General features: G+C 35.8%; 1 protein-coding gene and 1 pseudogene across 2 annotated transcripts; both read right to left on the reverse strand.

Moving 5' to 3' along the window:
• Positions 1 to 11,930: 11,930 nt before the first annotated feature.
• LOC143635888 (butanoate--CoA ligase AAE1 pseudogene) lies at positions 11,931 to 17,703 on the reverse strand (annotated as a pseudogene). The gene is made up of 3 exons (XR_013154143.1): positions 17,378 to 17,703; positions 13,007 to 13,556; positions 11,931 to 12,814 (listed from the first exon to the last, which is right to left on the reverse strand). The product of XR_013154143.1 is annotated as a butanoate--CoA ligase AAE1 pseudogene (transcript).
• Positions 17,704 to 20,185: 2,482 nt separating this feature from the next.
• Positions 20,186 to 21,365, reverse strand: LOC143635889 (E3 ubiquitin-protein ligase RSL1-like). Its single transcript, XM_077103608.1, has one exon. It carries the CDS (start codon positions 20,996 to 20,998, stop codon positions 20,186 to 20,188), a length of 813 nt encoding a protein of 270 aa, XP_076959723.1. The 5' UTR covers positions 20,999 to 21,365.
• Between the last annotated feature and the right edge of the window lie 1,825 nt (positions 21,366 to 23,190).

The raw sequence follows: 23,190 nt of genomic DNA on the forward strand, positions 1-23,190 counted from the left end.
ATCGTTCCTAAAAGTAACGGAACATGGCGGATGTGTATAGATTTCAAGGATCTAAACAAGGCATGTCCTAAGGATTGTTATCCCCTACCGGAAATAGATCTCAAGGTTGATGCTGTGGCACCATTCAAATTCAAATGCTTCCTGGATGCCTACAAAGGCTACCATCAGATCCGCATGGCAGCGGGCGATGAGGACAAAACAGCATTTCGTACCGATCAAGGCACCTTTTGTTACAAAATGATGCCTTTCGGACTAAAAAATGCGGGAGCCACGTATCAACGATTAATGGACATAGCGTTTAAAGGTCAAATTGGTCGAAATTTAGAGGTATATATGGATGATCTCGTAATCAAAAGTGTTGAGGAAGATCAGATGTTAAGAGATATTGAAAAGACTTTCGAAACATTAAAGAGCATCAACATGAAGTTGAATCCAGCCAAGTGTTCATTTGGAATGGAAGAAGGAAAGTTTCTAGGAGTGATTGTCACGGACGCGGGCTTCAAAGCTAATCCAGATAAAGTTCAAGCTATAGCCCGCATGCCTTCCCCATCTTCCCTCAAGGAAGTTCAGACACTCAATGGGCGATTGGTCGCCTTGAATCGATTCTTGGCAAACCATGCAGCCAAATCTCATCCGTTTATTTCAGCACTAAGAAATTGCCTTAAGAAAGCACATTTCAATTTGACTGCGGAAGAAGAACAAGCTTTTGTGGAAGTTAAAAGATGCTTGATGGAGCTGCCCACATTAACAGCACCCTGTGCGGGGGAACCTTTAAAGTTGTATCTATCGGCTTCCGACATTGCCATTGGGGTCGTTCTCTGACAGATCGCAAGAATGTTCAAACATCGATCTACTACGTCAGCAGAACACTATCGGACCCAGAAACAAGATATTCCATGCTAGAAAAACTTGTTTTGGCACTAGTCTATGCTGCCCGACGCCTTCGCAGGTACTTTCAAGGGCACCCCATCAACGTCTTAACCGGATACAAGCTCAAAAACGTTCTCAGTAAACAAGAATTGTCTGGGAGATTTGGCCAAATGGGCCATCGAACTAGGTGAACACGCAATAGAATACAAGCCTAGGCCAGCAATCAAAGGGCAGGTGTTGGCGGACTTCGTAACGAAGGTCCCGCACCATAAAGAAAAATAATGTTTGATCGAGCAACAACCCCGAGCATCTCTGGAATCAGGACAGATTTGGTCTTTATTTACGGACGGAGCAAAAAGACCAGAGGTTTTTGAAAGTTTATCGTACCGGTGGGTGAAATGTTTGTGAGTTAAAAGCAATAGCGGGTGTTTAGATACATATTTGAAGCGAAGGGCGAAGGAAACAGGGAGACGGATTTGACAGGCCAAACCATTTTGACACAACTTATATTTTTCATTTAGATAAGATAAAAAAAGAATACATGTTTTCTACACGTGGAAGTAGGTCAGTTTAGACCCAACCACGTTAAATTATCATGTTTGTTTATTTGCTTTCGTGTTTGTGTACGGTTCATGTGCGCTCTAATCCCCAACAAAACCCACCACTACCTATGTGACACGTTTCTTTTTCTTTTTTTTTTGCAATATACTTTCACCACAACACATAGCGATGGTTGTTAAAATCGCGCCTAGGCTTGGAATAATCACTAGTCTGTACCCCCACTTACTAGTAACCGATTAATCGTTATTTGGTCAAAATTGTTCAAAACTGAAAATGTATATATGTGTTATGTGTATATATGAACAATCACATATAAATCCCAATCTGATTAATCCCGACTAAATGTTAGTTCCTGCCTCACTGCCCAATTAGTTCCTGGCGAATTCTACAACCCTGCACATAGCCTAATACCTAAAGGCAATGGTTATTCACACACCTTTTTTGATATTCATACACCCTTTTAATACACATTTTATCATTTATGTACACCCTTTTAAAGAATAAAGGGTGTATGAATAATAAATCCCATTAAATTTGATCAAAGGCTAATATTTAACAAGAATTGGTCAACTACTTTTTGATTTTCTTATTGTTATAAAAGTACCACAAGGGCAAATTAGGCATGTTTTTATTTATCTCTCTGAACTTTTTGTCAAATCAAAAGTAATACAATAATACCCCTTTATCATTTCATTTCAAAATCAAAATTTTATTTTGATTTTCTCTCTCAAATGAAGGACGATGATGGTGATGAAGAATGGAGATGATAATGAAGAACGAAGATGGTGCTAAATCATCACCATCATAGCAGCCCACCTGATGGGGTTTGTCGAAGACTTATAATTCACATCGACGGGAAACTTTTCAAGATCTAGAGTTCCGGATCTGTAACAACTCCTCTAGATATGAAACAACTCATTTTTAATATTTGAGGTTTGATTTCATTATTTGAGTTTCGATGGGAAAACTTTTCAAGAGCTAGAGCTCCAGATCTAAAACAACTACTTTTTAAGACCCAAAATAACCCATTCTCAAGATTTGAGATTCTATTCATACCCCGTTATCCATCTTGAATTTTGAGATTCAATTTCATTTTGTTTGCTAGTTTATAATTTTTTTTAAAGGAAATAAAGGGATTTTTTTTTCTTTTTTGATTTTTTCTTTGTGTTTTATACATTGGGTTTAACTTTTCTATTAGCTCTTCTTTATTGTTACTATAATATGGTATATAATCTCAATTTTATATAGATTATCTCGTATTTGGGGGGTTTAACTTTCTGAATTAATTAATAATTAGCTATAATCTAAATATAAATACTACATTGAAAGTATCAAATGTATTTTTTGTCACACCCCAACCCACGACGGAAATGTCGGGGCGTGAACTGATTGCTCACAGCTCTCAAGGTGCTATCATGCAATATTAGAAATTTCAATATTTATTTAATAAATTCAAATAAAAACAAAGTATTTAATACAATATCCAAAAATCAAATAATTCACCAAACAAACATATATCATCAATCAAAAGTATTTTTTATTTCTCTATCTTGAATCCTAAGTTCTCTTTTCAATATTCTTGACTTAACTTTACATCACACGATAACTTGCATATACGCTAAAAATAAAGTAGATTTGTCAACACAAGGTTGAGTGAGTAGCACACCCGTTTTGGTGTATATATATAATAGATAAATAAATACGCAACAAAGTCAAATGAGCTAAGCAATTCAATCAATGAATAAATAAATGAGCTGTCGAAAAGCACGATGGCTAATACGACTGTCGTATGATCATACTATTATGAGATTATGCGGGACCTCTCCGAATGCGGTTCACATAAAGCAAATACGCACATAACAAGTAAGGTACAAATCGTTAAACAAAAGTGACAATAGTTGCATTTTGTGTATTAAATAGTAGGGATGAATGTTTAACCAAAAGGATTTATTTGTTTAAGTACTTTGTGATTAATTAAATAGAAAAATCATTGGATAGGGGGGGGGCGAGAACATATTGTCGCAGTTGTTGGTGAAAAGAAAATAATAAAATAATAATGTTACCGTTGTAAACGGTTAATATTTTTTTAAAAAATAACAAATTTAATTTAAACAATATATATACATACACCCTTCTTCTCCAAACCCATATCCATTTCATACACTACACATAACCAAATTCTTCAAAAATACAACCAAAATGGATCTCATGAAACAACCCGAACCAACCGAAACACCCATTCCCTCCTTTCGGTTAACTCCACGGTTCGCAAAACCAATTGAACGTAAACATGCAATGGAACCCGAACACCCAAAACCAACCGAACCAAAATTTCCCATTTGGTTTAGCCGACCCGACCCTAAACATGTATGCCAACTACCTCATGCCCCAAAACCTCATGCCGGCGTTCGGGTCTACCCAACCGGACCCGGAGACGGTGCCGGAGATCCAGACGGCACGGGCCCCGGTTCTAGCCAAAAGCTGGGCCGTAAACAAAAAACAACAACCGGGTGAGCCGACGGCGCAACGTGATCCATACAAGCAATGGGTCGAGGATGTGGAAGTAGCTCTCGCAAGGGCTTGGGTCGTTGTTTCGGAGGATCCCGAGGTCGATAAGTTTTTTACTATTAGCTATTTATATAACGTCATTCATTGTTTGTTAAAAATGTATACTAATTGTGACAAATAAAATTTTAATTTGCAGCTAACTTTCAAGCCGGCGGGATATTTTGGAGGAAAGTTTGAAGCTTGGGTCGCGATAACTAGTAAACCCGCAGACTACCGGGGCAAAGAAGCTAAGCCCACTGGAAGAACCTTAATTCTGATTGCCAAAAGTTTGCCGGGATATACAACCGCTTGCGCGACTTTGGTTGGCGTAGCGGGCAAAGCGACACTGACATCCAATCCCAAGCGTTAAGCGACTTTCGATCTCAAGGGTATCACGAAGGGCGGCTCGGGAAACCGTTCAAGCAACTAAAATGTTGGGAAAAACTAAGGCAATGCGCGAAATGGAACGGGGCACCCACCGTTTCGGTCGCTCGACAAGCCGGCTCATCATCCCGGCCTTCAAAAAAGTCGAGGACATCGTCCTTGACAAATCCGAGCACACCCAACACACCCTTCGATGCTCGTAACTTTAACCTCGTTGACGAACATGCCGCGGTTAACTTAGACGACGAAAATGAGCAAGTACCTGAGTTGGCTCGACCCCGCGGCTGAACAAGAAAAAATAATACAAAAAAAGGGGAGGGTTCGTCATCGTCACGATTCAACCCCGCGGCTAGTGAAAAAACCGAACATCTAAACGAGGTGTTCGATCGTTTCGAAACACATGTCGTGGGTATGGGAAGCGACATGAAAGCAACCACCGAATATCAGGGAATGGTGGCCATGACGCTTCAGCTAAAACAAATGAAAGAAGACTATGAATCACTTGTAGGGGACGAGTTACACGAAGAGTCCGCATTATTGCAACAACGACGACTTCAAAAAATGCACGAATATTATGGATATTAGGTTTTTTTTGCTATGTAATTTTTTAATGTTTCTTTTTTTAATTTGAATTTATTTTTATTTAATTATTTAATTAAATGGGTTTTTATTTGTTTAGTTTAAATATTAAAAGAAAATAATAAAAAAATGGTGACGTGTGTGACATTCGTCAAATTCGGGACTCGATTTGTTTTCGTGTTGTAAACTTTTATTTTGTAAAACTGACACAACATTTTTTTGAACTTTATTTAAATTATTATATAATATTTTAGACCTCAATCTTAACACTACAAGAAATTAGGATCTTTACCCACACATAGTATGTGTTGGTAAAAAGCTGTTATGTGTTTCTAGTTGTCTTTACCTACACAAAAATTAAGTGTTATGATGTGTTGCCTCAGACATGTTAATATAGATCATTAGCAACACATCATTTTTGTGTAGCTATATATCACGTTATACCTACACATATATGTGTGGCTAAAGCTAATAACTATGCGTAGTTATAACTATAATGATTTAAGTGAGTGGGCGCTGACGTGGCACACAACATGGCATGTTCCTACAAAGTGCTGTCAACACATGTTATAAATATATGTGTGGATAAAAGTATTATCATGTGTTGGTAAATGTAGTCGATGTGTGGTATTAATTTCAATATTTGTAGAAATATTGTGTTGATATAAATATGTGTATATGTAAACATTAACCAGTAGGTAGGGGTATAAACTAGCCGAACACAAGCTTCACAGTTCTCGATTAGGCTCATTTTTATGTGGTTGGGCTTGAGCTTGGCAACATAGTAAAAGCTTATATTAAAAAATTAATCAGAACCTACTTAAAATTGAAAAAAGCTTATATTAAAAAATTGAATTAACCTATTTGAATTATCGGTCCTCATGTGAATCCAGTGAGACATGCGCCCATTCCGCCTCATCTTGCGAATCAAGTTAACGCTTACCATCCATCTCAGTGTGATGCTTATTGTCGTTCCAGATACACTGAATCGCCACTGATTTTGGTGATTCGTGGTGAAATCAAAGTGTGATGAAGATTGGAGAAATATATGTTTCTATGGTTTTGTATCATGTGTGGCAGCTTGCTTCAAAATTACGCGGCAAGATATATAAGTATAATAAATAAATTTATATTAATGGGCTGAATCATGTAAGTTGGGCTGTAATTTCCAAACATAGCATAAATTACGTTCATATAAATAAAAAATATCTATAAAAACATATATTATCTAGTATCCTAATTGCAGTTTTATGTACAAACGAAAAAAAAAGTAATAATAAGGATGACATAATAACCTTAAATGAAAGTAATAATAAAAACAAGGAATACCAAATAATAATTTTACTAAGCTTAACCCAAATACTAAACAAATAAACATATAAGATATACAATAACTTGAAGAATTAAATTATATTATTAAATCTATTTTGGACCGGCAGTATCCGATATAATTATTAAACTAAACCGTTCAATACAATTTTACTTTAAAATTTTGAAACCGACTAACAAAAAGTTAAAAAAAAGCCAATTATGAAACCAAAATGATGACTGATTTGGACGCCTTCGTAGTTTGAAACCAAACTGTGAACACAAATGTAATGTTATAAAAAAATAAAACTCCAAATATATAATAGGTCGATAAGGCTCAACAAGCTATAACGAGCTTCACATGACAAGCCTAGGTTATATATATGAATGAGCTTTTATAAGGCTCGGGTTTGGGCTCAATATGACTCGGCTCGTTTGAGCTTTTAATTAATTTGATCTTGAGTATCTTGAGCGTTTTATTAACCATTAATAAACCTAGTTTATCAAAAAAAAAAATAATACCAACTCATCATAACTAAACAATAATTATTTTTAACGGTCAATTCGGATCACTGCTCCACCCGATCATCTTCATTCTACCCTTAATACCCTTAAGAGGAAACCCTTTAGCTAACTTAAGTCCCCTATAATTTTGTCTCAGATGATCGTTTTTCTTATAACGTGTGTATGCAATATCTACGGATATTATACAATTTTAAATATGCGTAGATATTATTTTTTCATGGCAGTTTTAATAAATAATTTATTTAATGTATGTGAATCCATTAGCTCACATGTTTACATTTTTTATGTATGTGTAGTTACTTATTTTTCCAAGTAATTTTCTAAAAATAAAATACAATTTTATTTACTTAATTTATCTACATATTTGTTTACAAAAATTATGTGTAGGTAAATATAATCAGTTAACCACACTTATATTGATTTTTAACACATATGTAGATAATTTACCTACACATAACAAAAAATTGTCACATGTGTAGGTAATTTAAATATATAATAATCGCCATTTTTGGGGGAAACTTTCCCACCAATGACAAGTGTGGCTAAAAGGCATTACCAACACATATTAAGTGTTAGTTATTATGAAAAAAAAGTATCAACCGTTACCCACACATACACAAGCATGTGTAGGTATTTACCCACACTTTTACATGTGTAGGTAAATTATGTGTGGGCAAACACTCAAATTTCTTGTAGTGTAAATAAATCGATGTTTTGGCATATTATAGTGTCGTTAAGAAAAACATTAGGGGTTCAAACTAATTTTCGTGAAGTCGTTATAAGCTTTTGAAACCTTTAGACTCGTATTAAACCAAGAATGAAACTTGGAGGGCCTTTCTGAAAATATATATACATATATATATAAACACAAAACTAACCAAACCCTAACCCTATCCTTATCACATCAGCCGCCCCCCCTAGCCGATTTCCCGCGAAGCCGTTTTCCGGCGAACCCCCTCCTCCGGCGATGACGACCACCGACGCAAGTCACCACCATCCCAAACATCACCACCACCCCTCCTTTCCCCCTCGCGTTCCAGCAGCTCCCTTTCCCCCTTTGTTTGCGTTTTTCCGGCGAACCCGGATTCCGTTGAGAAGCCGCGACGGCACTCCGGTCGCCGTGTGCACTCTCTCCGTCCCTCAGTTCTCTCTCTGCACTCTCTCCGTGTTTCTCTCTCTTCCCGACTCTCTCTCTCTCTCTTCTCTCTCACTGTTACGTTTTCCGGCAGCCGGAATCAACTCCGGCGACCCGCTGTTCTTCATCTCCGGCAGCCTACATCTCCGACGACTTGTGAACACCTAATAGGTAAATAATTTGGGTGTTGGTGTTATTAAATTTCATATATCGAATTATTAGATTTAAATGGTTAAATCGGTTTTATCGTTCGGCTATAGTCTTTGCTTCGGGTTGGATGGATATGGAGTTATTTTGATTTGGGGAAATGGATATGTTATTTTTATTATGGGCTTAAATTAACAATTGTTATTTTGGTTCGGTCGGTTTGTACATAAGTCGCTGAACTAGAGGTCTCGGGTTCGAGTCTCATCTTAGATCAGTTTTGATATTATTCTTATACTTAACAAATTTATTGTTACTACTAATATTAATACCACTGCATAAAGATTATTATTAGTATTATTATGTTTAAATGTACTATTATATGTATTCATTACGAATATGATTATTATTATCATTTTCTTATAAATGTTAAAGTTGTTAATATTATTATTAAAGATCATATTATTATTTATTAAAATTATATTTCTTATCATTTATTATTGGCAATGATATTATTATATTTATTTTGTGAACTCGTTTAGAACTCGAACCGACATCGAGAATAGTATCATTATTTATTATCAATATTATTTACTATTATTATTATTATTATTACCAACAACACTTTAATTAATACCAAGGCTTTTATCCTATAACTATTATTACTTGTATTATTAATAATAATTATTGTTATATATACTATACTCTATTAGTATTATTAATAATAATTAATTATTGTTATTATTATTATCATCTTTATCTTATACATATCTATATATATATATATATATATAAATATATATATAACGTATCTTTCTAGAATTATTTTTATCATTACTGTCATTATCATTAATAATTTTATTATAAACTTTATTATCAATTCATTTTTATAAAACCGAACTCTTAATTTAAACCCGTCTCGTTTCTACTTAATATTGGTTTAGTTATTTAAAAGCCCAATAAAATAATATTATTTTCATATTAATTATCATTTAAGTACGAGTCCCTAATCATTAACAAACTAACCGGTAACCCGATTTACAACCGAACATTCTTATTTAATGTTTCAAATGTAGTTTCAACTAAAGTTCAAGTTCTTTAATATATTTTATTTATTCATTTTCAATTAGCTTTCAAGTCGGATTCGTTCGTTTCGTTTACAAGCTTTATATTTGTCGATCATTTATTATTTCCCGATTCGTCAATCGATGTGAGTACTTTCATACCCTTTTTCTATCTTCCGTTTTGGGGTGACATTTCATACTTATCAAACTAAATATTTTATTTACTTGAATCTTTAAACCCACAAACGTGATTGTATACTTTACTTGAATAATTGCTCGATTTGTTGTTCTATGCTTATTTGTCTATGTGTTTATCGCTTTTGGATGGCGGGACTATAAATCCTAGACCATTTGGCAACCCCTCATGGCAAGGTGTCGTTAACGTAATGCAATTAACGATGACTATAAAATCCTAGACTACTTGGCGACCCCTTGTAGCTAGGTGGTGCTAATGTGTTTAGCAATTATCAATAAAATCCTAGACTATTTGGCATCCCCTTATAGCTAGGTGTCGCTAACGTAAAACTATTAGCGATATCTATTTTTATCCAAGTTTATAGCTTTTATTTATCGTTTTTATACAAGTTTTGTGGCTTTTTATTACTATATACTTATATGCTCAAACTTATGAATTGCTCACCAACCTTTGTGTTGACAAACTTTATTTTATGAAATGTTACAGGTTTGACTTTTGTTGACTCGAGTGCTTGAGGGAAAACGTTACCAAGACTATTAGGGTATTAGTAAAACGAACAATATGAATGCTATTTGTTTATATGAACGAGATGTACGTGTTGTTATTGATTTGTTGATAAAATGAGTTGAATAAATATTGTCACTTTAAATAGTGTCTTGTGTATTTGTCCAATCACGTTGCACCCCGGCATGTTCCGCCGCCTTTGGTCGGGGTGTGACAACGTGGCACTGGAGGGGGCTACAACACCATTACACCCAAAAACAAATTTCTATCATTTGCTAATTGGGCGCCACATGTCAGAATTCGCTTAATTTGTAGCCCATGCACTACGCATAGTCTTAGGGATTGCTTTTCAAGGTAAAAAAAAGATAGAATAAACTTAATTTGTTTGGGTTGGTAAATGAAAATGCCTGTGATGTAACGTGGATGTGAGTAAATGAGTGATACAAGAGTAGTGGCAAGAGCGAAAGACGCAGGAGCAATAGCCAATAGGGTATTGCTCATGATGTCACCTTCATTTGTGCTCTTGATTTAACAACTTTTTGATTCATTTTTCTAAATAACGTAAGCAAATATTTAAGAAATAATTAACGAGTCAAGCACAATACAAACTCGAACATGTAAAATTGTTAACGAGCTGAACTCAAGTTTTAGACTTAGAATTTCAAATATATAAATAAATATGGCACATTTTCACGTTTCAGACTTTCAGTAGTTCAGTACTCCATATTTTCATTGTTTTTTGGTTCTTATAAGTCAGTCAGTTTTTTACTTCAAAGTTAAATGCATTGTACATTCCACAAATGAAGCAAAAAAAATTACTTGAACCGTCCCTTTGGTTCCTTCTTGTTCATGCGTACAATATATCCCAGAAAATGGATAAAGTAATTAAAAAAACGAATGACGCGTTGCAAATGGCATCGTGTGGGCTCCTACTAGTATGTATTTATGTATGTATGTATGTATGTATGTGTGTGTGTATGTATGTATGTATGTATGCATGTATGTGTTTGTGTGTGTGTGTGTTGGGGAGGGAGGGCATCACCTCGTCCGCTCCACTGTTTGTTGAGGCAACCCTCAAACCTGCCCCAAAACATGGCTTGTTTGCCTCTCCTCGTTTGTGTGTTGCCACCTGGGATAGACGAATCCCACATGGATGCGTTGTAGATACTCTGAAGGCTTTGTTGTGGTTTAACTAGTTCTTGCTAGATATCACGTCACGTCACTATCAAGTAGGCGGTGAGTCAATAACTAGTCACTCCTTTAATTTTTTTCATTTTAGTCGGTATTCAGTTATGTAAACAAAAACTTTCGGTCCAGTTGGGTCGTTCAGGTTCGGTCGATTGGCATATATTTTTTTTATTTTTGTTTTAGTTCGGCCACCGTGTTTATATTTTCCTTCTTTCTCTTTAGTTATAATTTGAACACACTTCTGTTTTGGTTCAGTAATTTTACAATCCTTGATTTGATTCTACCTATACTATTTTGCAATCTCATTTATTTACGCATTGTAGGAGGAGATCGTACATATTGAAGTTGCATGAAATGGTGAACACCACTCGAATTAACGGTAAGCAATAGATAATTGTGAACTTGTTTTTAGATAACTTGAATTTTTTTTTGTTTATCTGATTCTAAACAAGCATCTATTGGTAAGGATGTAAAGAAGCTGAGTTGATCCTGAGTTCGCCTAGGCTTGAGCTTAGCTTTGCAAGTTCTTTTTCAAGCTTGAGCTTAAGTGCGGCTAGCTCGTTTCGATCTCTTTTTGTAAAGCTTAGGCTTGGATTGTGAGTAGTTTTCAAACCCGAGCCCGGCTTGGTTCGACTCATTTTTTATTTATTACCTTATTTACTTATATTTATATATGCCTTTTTTATACATTTTAATTTTAATTATCGATTAATATAAACTATTTATGTATTTTATGATTTTATCAAAGTTTTGGTCGTAAATTTTCTCATCAAAATTGTCAGCTATCAGTAGTGTTTAATTGCTCATGTTTGTTAACTTGCTTGTTCACTAAAATAAATAGACGAACATGATCATGCCACTGTATTTGTTAGGTTCGTTTAGTCCATGAGTGGTTTGTTGCATAAGCTTGTCCACGTCTGATTGCCTAAATGTACTCAGAGCCGGCCACAAGGGGTGGCAGGGTAGTTGACGGCCACAGGTTTGACACCCCGCTAGGCCTGAAAATTTTTAAAATTTTCATGATCATATAATGCGGCATATGATCCCGACAATGCTTAATAATGTCATGATCATCAACATTGAACCCGTCCTTCAACTTCACAAACACGCACGGTGTTTGACCCCAGTGGTTGTCTGGACGTCCAACAACCGCCACATCAAGCACCCCTGGGTGACTATAGATTACACTCTCAACCTCGATTGAGCTTATATTCTCACCTCCAGAGATGATAATATCCTTTGACCGATCCTTTATTTCAATGCACCCATCCGGATGTTTAACCGCAAGATCACCGCTATGAAACCACCCGCCCGAAAACGCCTCTTCTGTTGCTTTTGTGTCGTTCAGGTATCCACTCATCACCGTGTTCCCACGGAACATAACTTCTCCGATGGCTTTACCGTCGCATTCAACACTTTCCATGGTGACAGGATCTTTAACATCAACTCCTTCCAACCCAAGACTCCGAACACCTTGTCGCGTTTTGATCTTCAACTGTTGTTCAATTGGTAACGAATCGAATTCGGGCTTCCATAAACACATGGTACCCGGGCCGTAGGTTTCAGTCAGACCGTACAAATGTGTCACACCAAATCCTAGGTCTTCCATCTTGGAAATGATTTGGGGAGGCGGTGGTGCACCCGCAGTGGCCACCTCCACCTTGTGCGGGAGGGGTTTCCGGTTGGTTAATGGAGAGTTTACGATCATGTTTAGGACTGTCGGAGCGCCGCCCATGTGTGTCACTTTGTGGCGAGTTATGTTATCGTATATGTCTTCGACATCAATTCGTCTAAGGCATATATTGGTACCTGTCATTATGATATGTGACTATTAGAAATATTTTTTTGACGATGAACGTAATTCTAGTATAATTACATAATTACTCTACTTGTATATATAATTACTCTATTTGATTCTCACATTTAGCACGTTAATTTCATTATGTGTCTCTACCGGTTAGAGATATTACATTGAGTTTAAGTAATTAAAAGATTTATCACCTCCAACAGCCGCCAACCCCCAAGCGACACACCAGCCGTTGCTATGAAACATGGGCACACACCACAGGTACCTCGGCAATGTCCCCATTCCGTGCATGAATACAGTAGAAATGGAGTAGAGATACGCACCGCGATGGCTAAAAACCACCCCTTTTGGCCTCGACGTCGTGCCAGATTTGTAGCTTAAACTAATGGGATACCATTCGTCCGTTGGTCGGATTATAGAAAATCCCGAAGTTCCACCTTCGATGAGACTTTCGTACTCGTACTCATGGGGGGAAAGGTCAGAAGTTGGAAGCCCAACATTGTCGGAAATAGTTACAAGGAGAGGAGGCTTTTGGTTTGCTTTCTTGAGAAGATTGATTGCAGCTAAAGCAGTGTCGAGAAATTGAGTGTCTACGAACACAATTTTGCTTTCGGAGTGGGATAAAAGTGTCGAAAGCATGTTGCAGTCGTGACGGGTGTTGAGAGTGCAGAGTATGCCTCCGGCCATCGGAACAGCGAACTGGAGTTCTTGCATTGCCGGTATATTTGGTGCTAGAGTTGCTACCTGCGAATATAAGATACCACGAATGAGAGGCTTTAAACATATTCACAAACCTAAGAGACACTCTAAACGTTTTCAATTAATTTGTATATTTTAACTCACTAAATAAATAAACAAACATTACATTAAACGATGTTGGATCAGATAACACAAAGTGATAGGCATTTCATCTCGTCTAGAAATACTCCCTAATTGTTGACACCGTGCACGATTCTTTGCAAAACCCGTGTGCATCTTTAAAAATACTAGGCAAAAAAGAAATCACAAGATAAAACCCGATGCCCAGTTTTCTGCCCACTAAAATAGCCCCACATGCGTATGAATTAGCGTGAGCAAACATATCTTGAACTTCATTATCCGGGATATACATTCGAATCATTTGATTGGGTCCTACTTTAAACAAATCTGGATAATCCCAAATATATTGCCTTGCTTGGTGGATGAATTGACGTCTTCGTTTCTTGGTCCATGATTCAGAAAATTGCCTTGCTTGGGCCATTAATAGTGTCACTTGTGCTCTTGTGTGATTAACGTCCGTCACGACGTATGATTTAGATAATTATGCCTCGTATATGGCTATAAGAGGCGTATAGGCCCCTCGTATAGCCTTATACGGGACGTAGAGGGGGTGTTTGGTGTCCCTAGAAAACCTCTTTCTATATACCTATTATTGAACGAGTCTAATAACAACTTATAGTTTTATATGGTTTGTCTAACATCAAAAGAGTTCATATATTTATAATAGTTATTGTTATTTAGGTTTATATGTAAATAAAGAAAGTACTTTAATATAAACTATTTGTTTGATCCCACCGTGTTATGGGGTTTATTTATGTTTTTTCTTTTTAGTTGTTTTGCTATTTTATTTTTGTAATGATTTGTTTTATTTTTTATCGTAGTTTTATTTTGATTTAATACATATATATTAGATGTTTACGTTCATTATATTTTTTAAAATTTGGGCTCTTTCAATTGAGAATTGTAGATTTTTTTTTATATTTTTAACGAACAAACATTAATGAACACGAACATGTTTATTTTTTTTAACAAACAAACATGAATACAAATATTTACCTTATGAAAAAAGGGGTGGTTGATTTATGTGACGATGGTAGTTGATATATGAGAGAAGAGGTTGATGATGATGGGTGATAATCATAAATTAGTCGGTTGTGGAGATGATAGACCGGTGACAGATAATAGGTACATGAGCAAATTAAATTATGGTTTGATAATAAAAGACTTTCACAAATAAATGAGATGTTATAACTTATTTAAGGACTATCTGGGTTTATTGAAGCGCATGACCCGCAAAAATTATTGTTTGATGATTAAGAGGTTATTTAACAAATAAATAAGATATTACAACCCATTTAAGGGATATCCTATTTTGGTGAGATCCATGACCCGTGAAAATTATTGTTTGACACGAAAGGGTTATTAATAAAATGTTATAACCCATTTAAGAATCATCCTGGTTTGGTAAGACAAATAACCCGTGAATTCGGGTCAAACGAATGAGAAGCCTCAAATCATAAATTACAATCTGATGATTTGAGATGGAATGAGAAACAATTAGAGAGTGATGCATAAGATATTTTATAGGTATTACCATTACTAATTATTAATATATATAAAGAACAAATTTGGTGACGCAAGTGGCCTGTTAGGCCACTTGTCGGCAATTGGTTGGTGAGTTTTGTTTTTTTTTTCTTTTTTTAGTTTAGTTACTATAATAAATGTAACGTAAACTGAGCAAACATTATCTTTTTTTGTTCTTGTACCATAACAAATCTGAAACAAACCGGTTGAGTTCGTGCAGACTCACAACCTTATTTATAGCACATGACCGAGTTCGTTACTCCACCTCAATTTTTATATATATTCGCTACTAAGTTCTTGTACCGTAACGTGCGTAAATAAAGCCGACCGAATTAGTATCAAGTTACCACCTCAATGCTCGGGACCGATAACACTTTGTTTTACCACCGTCCAGGTTTGCCAACCAAATAAACACCGTCTTAAATATTTTGTTTTCTTATATATTAATATTATATATGTTAATTTGACGAATTATACTTTTAGGTTTTAATGCTCAAATATTACCAATAGTGTATATATCGTATGGAACGCAACCGAAACTGACCGAATTCGTGTCGACTCATTGTCGTAACGCTCAAATTTTACTAATGCCCGGGTTTCAGTCATTGGGTTTTGTCAGCTGCGCCGGTGCAACGCTCCGGGTAGAAAAACTAGTTTTATATATATATATATATTAAAAGGCAAATTACCGTTCTCTCACATTCTATACTGGTGGCCAATTACTTTATTTCACGTGTCCAAAGTCGTTCGTTTCTCAAGATGGCAGTTACAAGGTAATAATACAAAATTCGAAGCCAGTTGTACAACTGAGAGTAGCTTACTTTTGTGACGTTTTCGTTTACAGGTGTTGTGTAATCAGTTTGTTCAACACAATATTAACCCACGTGTCCCATTAGGCCACCACAGAGCATCCACAACAAGCTCCAACTCTCTAGGTCCGGATCTACGTGGCGGACGACAAACTCGAGAAAAGCCAAGTCCGCCATTATGGAAGAAAGTTTATGAGAGAAAGGTTTGCTTATGCAAACTTGAAACAAACTTTAGGTGGCACTTGTACTATCTATCTATATCTCACGTGCATATATATACACATTATATATATATATATAACTTTAATAATTTTTTAATATAGAGGTTTGTTGTTGTGGATAAAAATAAGATTTTTGAAAAAAGTTTGGAATCTGATGTTGCGATGATATGACGGTTTGTGAATGTTTGTTGTTGTGGATACTCTAATACATCCAACACTTGAATTTGTCCAGCAAAAACATGATATTTGGGATAAAGAAGAGCAACATGAGAAATATATATTATATTATATTGATTCATCCACACTCGCGGCACATATTTATTTTGAGTTTTTCCCTTACGTTGACTGATTTCACATTTTCAGTTATCACCTTTGTAGCATCGTGTCAGGCATCTTCAGGGTCGTTAATCACGCATTTATGATATGGGTCACCACAAGTCTTGGTATATATATACTTATCCATGAAATATCATATGTTTGATCGATAATATATATATATATATATATATATATATATACCTTTTGTGGACTACGCAATACATAGATGGTTTTGACTTTTATTGCTTAAACGTATACTAGAGTAGCAAATTTGACTTTATAAGTCTACTCAAAAAGCTTTTTTTTTTAGATATGAATGATTATGCTTCTCTTTTTTATTGAAAATGTCACAGGTACGTTTAAATACAGTTGCTTCATAGTATACTTTTTGTTTACATATTTGTTATATGCAAATGTTTTCGTTTGGATTGTTGTTGGCTACTGCAGTGGTGACCTATTTTGTTAATATCTACCGATTGGCAAGAATGTTACATTTGCGGAGTCACATGTAGTTAATAAAAAGCCTAATTTAGTCAAGGAAAGGTATGTGAGAAGATAAATATAGGCGTTTCATATGTTCATGCTATATTGATTCCATCCATATTCTTACGTACTTGTGGATTGACGTTTGTTGGTGAGGTTATTATGTGTGTATCTAAAACCGTCATGTAAAACTTTCTGAGCGTTTGAACGTGTAATGAAATTAACGTGCTCCGCCGCAACGCTCGGGTACAGATATATATATATAGATAGATAGATAGATATTTTATAGGTATTTTTTTTATTATATTGGCCTTTAAAAATATATATATATATATGAAATGGTCAAATGGGTACCTTGTGCATGCAAGGAAAGAATGAAAGAGAAGCTTACAACATCACCACGAGAAATCCCCAAGAGAGTTAGAGCAGACGCCAACTTGACACACCTTCTATGTGTTTCCTCCCATGTATACTTCAACGACCCGTAAATCACTGACGTCCGATCCCCGTAAACATCAGCCGATCGCTCCAAGAAGCTAATCGGTGACAATGGAACATAGTTAGCAGAGCATCGTACTAGTCCTTTAACCGACCGCCAAGCTTCCCACTGCGAATCATCAGTTGGGTCAGACAACTGAGACACTTGAGAGTATTGTCGAGGCCGGCCGCGACGATGAAGGAGCCAGATCTTTGATTTACTGAAGGTTTTATTCATGTTGGTACGGAATATATTACAAGGAATAAATTAAGCTATGTTCTAGTTGTTATATGCCCGAGATCATGCAATAAAGGAATATAATTTACTCAAAACGTGAGTTTTTTTTTGTATTATGATTAGTTATATTATTCGTTTTTTTCTCTATTTTGTATTTTTTTTATATATACCTAACATTAAAAGTAAAAAGTTTATATGAAGCACGTTAAATAGCTCCAAATTAGTGAAGGGTATACTTATCCTAACGACCCTTGTATAGATAAAACTTTATTTGTAAAAGTAGATTCTTCTAATAATATAAGTGTTGTTAATTATATTTAACAGTACACATGTTTAGAAAATAATTTGTCCAGTATACCTGCTCAATGCTTTTTGTTTAAATAATTAAGCGAGTATCATGAGCCAAACACTAAAACAATTTTCAACAATTGTTGGACTCTTTCTTATTAATTGGAAACAAAGGAATCCTACCCTAACTTGGATTCTACGTACCGACTCAAACTTAAAACTTAAAACTTAAACTAATATTTTTTATTTTTAAAGATTAAAATAAAAACTAAATAAACGTAACCCTTAACTAATTATATTTCACTTCAATCCTTGAGTTTTATATCTCCTCCAAACCATCCCATCGAGATCAACCAAACCAACCTTTAATGTTGTAATCTTTATCACTCTCTCCCATCATCAACTTCCATTTTTACTTTTCTGCATAACTCGATTAACTTTGGTCCCGGTAAACTTTTAGTTGATTGTTGATCTACTTGTATCTTGTCACACCCTGACCGAGGACGGATTATACGTCGTGGCGGACTTTGATCACACATGAGCACAAGTGACACTATTAATGGCTCAAAATTTGGTTGAAAATGAGTAAATTTATATTGTATAAAAGTTTTCTACCGAAAAAGGATAAAATTTACACTGCCGAGCGAAAACAAAGGGAGGCAGGCTCAAAATTTCGGTCGGAAACGGGTAAATTTACACTATGTATAAAAATTTTCAGCCAAAAAAGGATAAATTTACATCACCGAGCGAAAAAACGGAGGGGGTCGGGCCCACCCCTGGCCCCAACTAAGCTACACCACTGGACGGAGGTGAAGGTGTTTGAGAATGAAAGGGAGGCCGAGGTGGCGGAAGCAAATGCTGAGTTGGCGATGAAGAAGGCCAAGTGAGCCAGGTGGCGGAGGTGGAGGCGACCAAGGCAGTGGCACTCAGGGAGGCGGAGCTGCAGAAGGAGGTTGAAATCATGAGCGCGTTCACTCAGACTGAGAAACTTAGGCTGAGTTCTTGAGCAAAGCTAGCTAGTGTTGAATATGAAACCAAGGTAATAAATTCAAACTTGTATTTATTAAATACATATGCATGTTTAGTTAATAATATTTGAATTTAATACAAGGTACAAGAGGCGAATTGGGAGCTTTACAGGAAACAAAAATCCGCAGAAGCAATTCTTTACGAGAAAGAGAAAGAAGCGGAGGCTTAAAAGGCTATGGCAGAGGCCACATTCTACTCTAGCCAACATATATGCAAAACAGAAAGAGGCTGAAGGTCTACTTAAGGACTCTTTTGGGTGCATTGGGGGTTAACTATGGGGCTTTGAGAGATTATTTGATGATCAGTAGTGGAATGTATCAGGACATTGCCAAGATTAACGGGGAGGCGGTTAAGGGGTTGCAACCCAAGATAAGTATTTGGACTGGTGTTGGGACGGTGGTGATGGTGTGGTTCGGGTGGTGCTATGAAGGAGGTTGCTGGGGTGTACAAGATGTTACCGCCTTTGTTTAGTACCGTTAATGAACAAACGGGTATGTTGCCGGCTGCTTGGATGGGGAAGATCACTGAAAACTTATGGTATTTTGTTACATCATAACTTTTATTTATAACACTAACATTAGGCATAACTTTTATTTATAACACATTGTATATTTATTTTGTATCTTTATGCAATTATAGATTCTTTTGTATCTTTTTAAACAAAAAGTTTGAGTTTACTATTGCACCTTTATAAAAAGAGATTAGAATTATAATCGTAATTATGTTTAATAAATTACCTTTTGAAAACTTTAATCTGTTTGAAAATCTTCACTAAACAGAAACCATTTCTAAAAGTTGACTTTTAACATCCCAGTTGACTCATCTGGTGGTCTAAGCAAAGTAATTAAACAACACACAATGAATCTTTCTAATAAACCGGACAACGGCAGCAATTGAACATGTTTTATATATCAAATCCCTCGACTATACACGCATGAAACAAAACAGAGTTGTCTAGTGAAAAGCTTAGTTGATTCTTTCAGAAACATATAACAGAAGTCGAAAAATCCATCATTTACTCAGCATATAAAATGTAGCCTATTTCCCAAAGCGGGCACGCACATGTAGCTTTCTTGTTAATATACTCGCCTCCACACATGTAGCAAAACTCATATCCACACCTACAAGTTACAAAATACAAAACAAACACCATTTATTCAGTTCTTTTTATCTGATAAAATTACAATATTCCAAAGTCAAAACAACAAGATGAAGAATACAATACCTGCAGCTAATATGGTTACACCCTGTAGCAAGTTCAATCATATGCATACACTTCACACACTGACGCCAACTATTCCTCGCTGCAAGAGACTTCAAATTCACCTCATCAACAAACCGACCCGGGAAACATTTAACATAGTCCGAGCACTTATATCCATCATGCCACGGTACTTTACAATTCATACAAAAAACACCCCGACATTTGGAACACTTTCTCTTCCCAAATTCTGAGAACGAGGTAGAAGCAGCATATTGGAGCTCATTCTTCGACATTAAAACCGAGCACTTAACAAACGGGCAGTAAACTCTCTCGGTTGGAGGAATAGAAGCTTCTGTTATCCGCGCGCTCATAATATCATATAAGTTTTGTTTTAGAAAGTTCTTGCAGTCTTTGATATCGAGCTGAGACGTGCAATATTCGTGTGGGCAGTCGGGCAGCTGTCCTTGAAACAACTTTGCCTCCACGTGTTTGTTCATACACGAATAGCAGTATCGATGCGAACATTTGCTGTGAGAAAACATGTTGTGTTTGGAGATGTGTTCTAAACAAATTGTGCATTGCTTCAAAGCACTTTCTGCATATTTGATTGCTTGAGACAGGATCACGGTATTAGCCAGGTTATAAGCAGACTTCATATTGTTTTGCCTCATGAGAAACGGGCCACGATAACCGATTTTCCTCATAATAAGGATCAATGCATTAACCATTTTCAAAGTCAGTTTGTTTGCTGGTCTGTCTTTACCAGTGAGCTGCATCAACAAAAATGAAAATAATTAAATGGAAAAGTGTGTTTGAATCAGGCTCAATGTTTGGTTTTAGGCCCGAACGAGATTCGGTTCATTGGGCCTAAACACATGGAAACAAACACTTAACATAGATGGATCAAGAAAACAATGTTATGATATTGATTATCTTGTTAAAACCTTGATAAAATAGTCCAGAAACATATTATGGGCTTACAAGCCATATAGTAACAGACCCTGATGATAACATACTAATAACTATAATTAACAACATTACACACTAATAACTATAAATAACAACATTAAGCAAAATGCACATACCCAACCAAATTAATATATGAAAAAAAAATATATAAGTTAAACGGGCCAACACACGAACCCGACCAGTTTAGCTAAACAGATTCGCAGGTCAATCCAAAACTAGGAGCGTGCATGAAACCGAAAAAACCGAACTTAAACAAAAACGACTGCTTGGTTTTTTTTTTTGTAAAAACCGAACTTATGGTTCGGTTTTGGTTTTGCAGGTAACAATTTATAAATATATGTAACTTAAGTATTTTAGGCCACATGTATAATAATAATAATATTAATGAATTAGTTATCAACTAACAAAATCATTTAGGCCTAAACTCATTTTCTGTTCGGCCTAGAATTTTCAAGCTCAAATCATCGAAAAAACCAAAACCAACATGGAAACAGATAGTTTTCAAAAATCTTCGGTTTTTGGTTTGACTTTAGCACAAAACCTACCCAAACCACCATGCACACCCCTACCCGAAACTGACCCGAACCCTTTTATACCAAACCCAAACCCGCGAATTTCATGTCATGTCGGAATTAGACAACCCTAATACAGAACATGCAATTTCAATCTAATCAAAAAAATAATCAGCATAGCCCAAAATTAATTAGGGTTTTTCGTGCAATCTAAACAAAGATAAATCACCATTAATTAGGAATATAATATTACTAATTAGGATCTAAATCAAGTTTTATACTCTTCAAATTCTCTAAACATTCATACAACAAATTCAAAACAATTTGATGAAATAACTAACAGATACTTACATAGTGATAAACCGATTTGTTATCACAGTAAACATTAACTCGCTTCAACCGAAGCTTAACAGCTGCATGAAGCCCTTCAACCAAAGCCCTCATTTCCACCACATGATCACCATCAACCAACCCGACCGAAAACTGCTTTCGCAAGTCGAACACACACCGATCACGTGCATCATAAATCACCACCCCAATTCCCGCCAACGACAACTTAACATTCACCAACCCTTTAACATACACCTTGAAACCACCCTCATTGTTTGATGCCTGATCATACACTCCAGTTCTTGTCCATTTGTTCGCGGGAACGTCGAGGTTCGAGTGAGCGAAGAGTTGATCGTGGGTTAATCGGGTGAGATTGTACTGCATTCGGTTCCATTCGGATTCGAACATGTTCTTGATGATGATGAAATGAGGGTTTTTGTGAATATGAATATGTGCATGAATATGAAGTGTTTGTTTGTTGTTAAAGTTGTTAAATAAATTGTGTTATGGGATAATGGAGGGACTTACTGATTGTATATTTGAAAAATGAATTTGTATTTAAACCCTCATCTTTTTTAACGTGTGCATGATTATCGCTATTATTTATGATTTCTGTTATGGGAATTCAAAACAGTTAAAATTTAAATGTAGATTCGAATTCGGTTTCAAAATGATTTGACTGATTTTGAAATCGAATTCGAATCTACATTAAAAAGAAAGTTTGATGTCTCTGGACTATGATTGGTTCATTCGGCGGCGCCTAACTGTCCAAGTATTATATATATTTTTTTGGTTTTTTGTTTTAAGTTTGATGACTAAACTGTTATTCGTGTCGACTCACCACAACAACATCTGGAATAGACAACGCACGGGATTTATCAACGACCGGATTTTACGAACATTTTTGTTTTAGTTCCGGAACCATAAAAAACGTAATCGAAACCGACTGAAGTAGTGTCGAGTCACCACCGTAATGTCGGGACCGACAACACTCGAGTTTTAGACCGAATAAATTCCATAATAGATATTTTATTTTTTTATATGTTAATTTGACGAATTTATTTTTTGGGTTTTAACACTTAGGTTTTACCAACATTGTTTATATTGTTTCGTAACAGACATAACTGAAACCGACCAAATTCGTGTCGACTCACCGC

Source organism: Bidens hawaiensis, unplaced genomic scaffold (genome assembly GCF_021521415.1).
Source record: "Bidens hawaiensis isolate Kalapana, Puna unplaced genomic scaffold, B.hawaiensis_p1.1 tig00007738_1, whole genome shotgun sequence".
NCBI lineage: Eukaryota > Viridiplantae > Streptophyta > Magnoliopsida > Asterales > Asteraceae > Bidens > Bidens hawaiensis.